This window comes from Neospora caninum, chromosome IX (assembly GCF_000208865.1).
Source record: "Neospora caninum Liverpool complete genome, chromosome IX".
Lineage (NCBI taxonomy): Eukaryota > Apicomplexa > Conoidasida > Eucoccidiorida > Sarcocystidae > Neospora > Neospora caninum.
The window spans coordinates 3,338,474-3,340,363 of record NC_018390.1 but is presented as its reverse complement, the minus strand read 5'-3'; the positions used below and the strand labels follow the sequence as shown (position 1 = coordinate 3,340,363).

Here is a 1,890-nt window from a genome sequence, read left to right as displayed (position 1 = left end):
GTTCCTTTATCGTCACCTACGTTTGCATATATGCATATATATACGTATATATGCTGACCGCATTTGATGGGAACTGATGATGTTTTTGGGCCACCACGGCATGTGAAGGCGTTATGGAGAAGGTAACTCTCCTCTGGATTTCGCGCTGGCTCTGACCCTCCTTACTCAACATTCACACGCTTTTATGCCTGGATTCGACCTTCCCCTTTTCTTTTTTCCTTTTGTTTCCTCGACGAGACTACCAGAGTCGCCCCCTCCCCTAACGAGTGATAGGTGTGAGCACACGAAAACATATGTATGCCTATACACGCGCATATCAACATAATCATAAAAAAATATATAAAAGTACATCCCTCTACACGAATGCAAATACAGCCAGGTATATACATATATAAATATTGATATCCAAATACATATCTTTCTGTATCTCCCTTATCCGTTGAATGTGGCGAAGGCTGTGTTTCTTTTCTTGACAGTGGATCACTCGCGTCCTTCCTCAGCAGTAACTTGTTCGTGTGAGACGGTGACGGAGCACCTGGTGACGATTGTTGGAGTGCCTTCCGAAGAAGCGTTGCGAGTCAAGTCTTTGATGAGCTCTTCTTCGGATCCCAGCGCTCTGGCTCGTGTTTGCCACGGCGTGTTGATCATCGCCTTCAGTTTCGGACCAAGAGTATAGTCTTTGTCGAACACGAGGATATCGTACACGTGCTGACCACTCGGAGGATGGCACATCGCGTACTCGCCTTCTTCCCCGCCGAAGGGGCCTTTGTAGCCCGCATGCAGATTTTTTTGGAATCCGTGAATCCATCCATTGGCTTCAGGACTTCTGTCGCGTAAAATGGCCAGAAACGGACCGGCCGGTGAAGATGACGAGAGAGAGAGGGTCGGCGGCTGCCTGATCGGTCCCTCAAACGCGACCGTACATTGAAGGTCAGAAGGAAGGGACGAAGCGGAATCTTCGGAAGAGGCGGAATCTTCGGAAGAAGCGGAATCTTCGGACGATTTGTGCTCTGATGCTTCTTCCGCGAAGGAGAGAGATGCCGACTGAGTGGAGATCGGCGAGGGAAGCAGAGAAGGGGCCTCGTGCGTTTCCGGTTTGTCCACGACAGGCGGCGATCCTGAGGTGGGCATCTGCGGAACGAGCATCAAAACGGGAGGCGCGAGCTGGCCAAAGCCCAAGGCCGGAAAGACGGGAGGCTCTGGAGCCGAAGAGGAAGAAGGTGAAGCAGACGCAGGCTGAGAAGACGGCAAGGAGTTGGTTTGTGGAGCGGCGCCGGCCGGCGCCGCAGCCGGCGGACGGAGGGCGTGCCCGCGGGTGTCTGTGCGGGCTGCAACCCTGAGGCTGAGAGTTGCTGAGGGGCGTATACCCGCGTGCAGAAGAGCAACCAGAGAAAAAAGAACGAGACGCCTCCGCAAAGGCAGGCTACAACCCGCGGGGCCGCTTGCCATTGTGCGTTTCTCCAAAACCGTTGTCTTGGCCAGAGCACCAGAACAGGCAGACGACCAGCTAGCGAGGGCGCGCGTCCAGAAGCTGGCGGCCGAATCAGCGAGGCGCGAGACAGGAAAAAGACTGAAGACCTCCTAATCGAAAGAAGGACGGAAAGAGGATAGGCGATTTTCTAACGGCACTGACGCGGGAACTGCCCGCAAGGCGAGGAAAAAAAGAGATGCTAATGAGGTCCGGTTGACTGTGTGTCTGAGGACCTCCGGGTGCACACAGTGGGTCGCGCTGTACGTACGCCGGACCTGCACGTTTTCCTGTTTTCTGTGCGTTTCCCAACCGGAAGAAACCGCCGATCTTGACACATTCCGCGTCTCGTGCCGAGGCCTGCGACTGGACGCCGAGAAATCCTGCCAGTTCCGGTCGCGCAAACAGCAGCCTTCCAGCGA

General features: G+C 54.4%; 1 protein-coding gene across 1 annotated transcript; it reads right to left on the bottom strand.

The window, feature by feature from the left end:
• Window positions 1-480: 480 nt before the first annotated feature.
• NCLIV_042510 (conserved hypothetical protein) lies at window positions 481-1,449 on the bottom strand (the record flags this gene model as incomplete). The annotated part of the gene is made up of 1 exon (XM_003881168.1): window positions 481-1,449. One exon carries the CDS (start codon window positions 1,447-1,449, stop codon window positions 481-483), a length of 969 nt encoding a protein of 322 aa, XP_003881217.1.
• Between the last annotated feature and the right edge of the window lie 441 nt (window positions 1,450-1,890).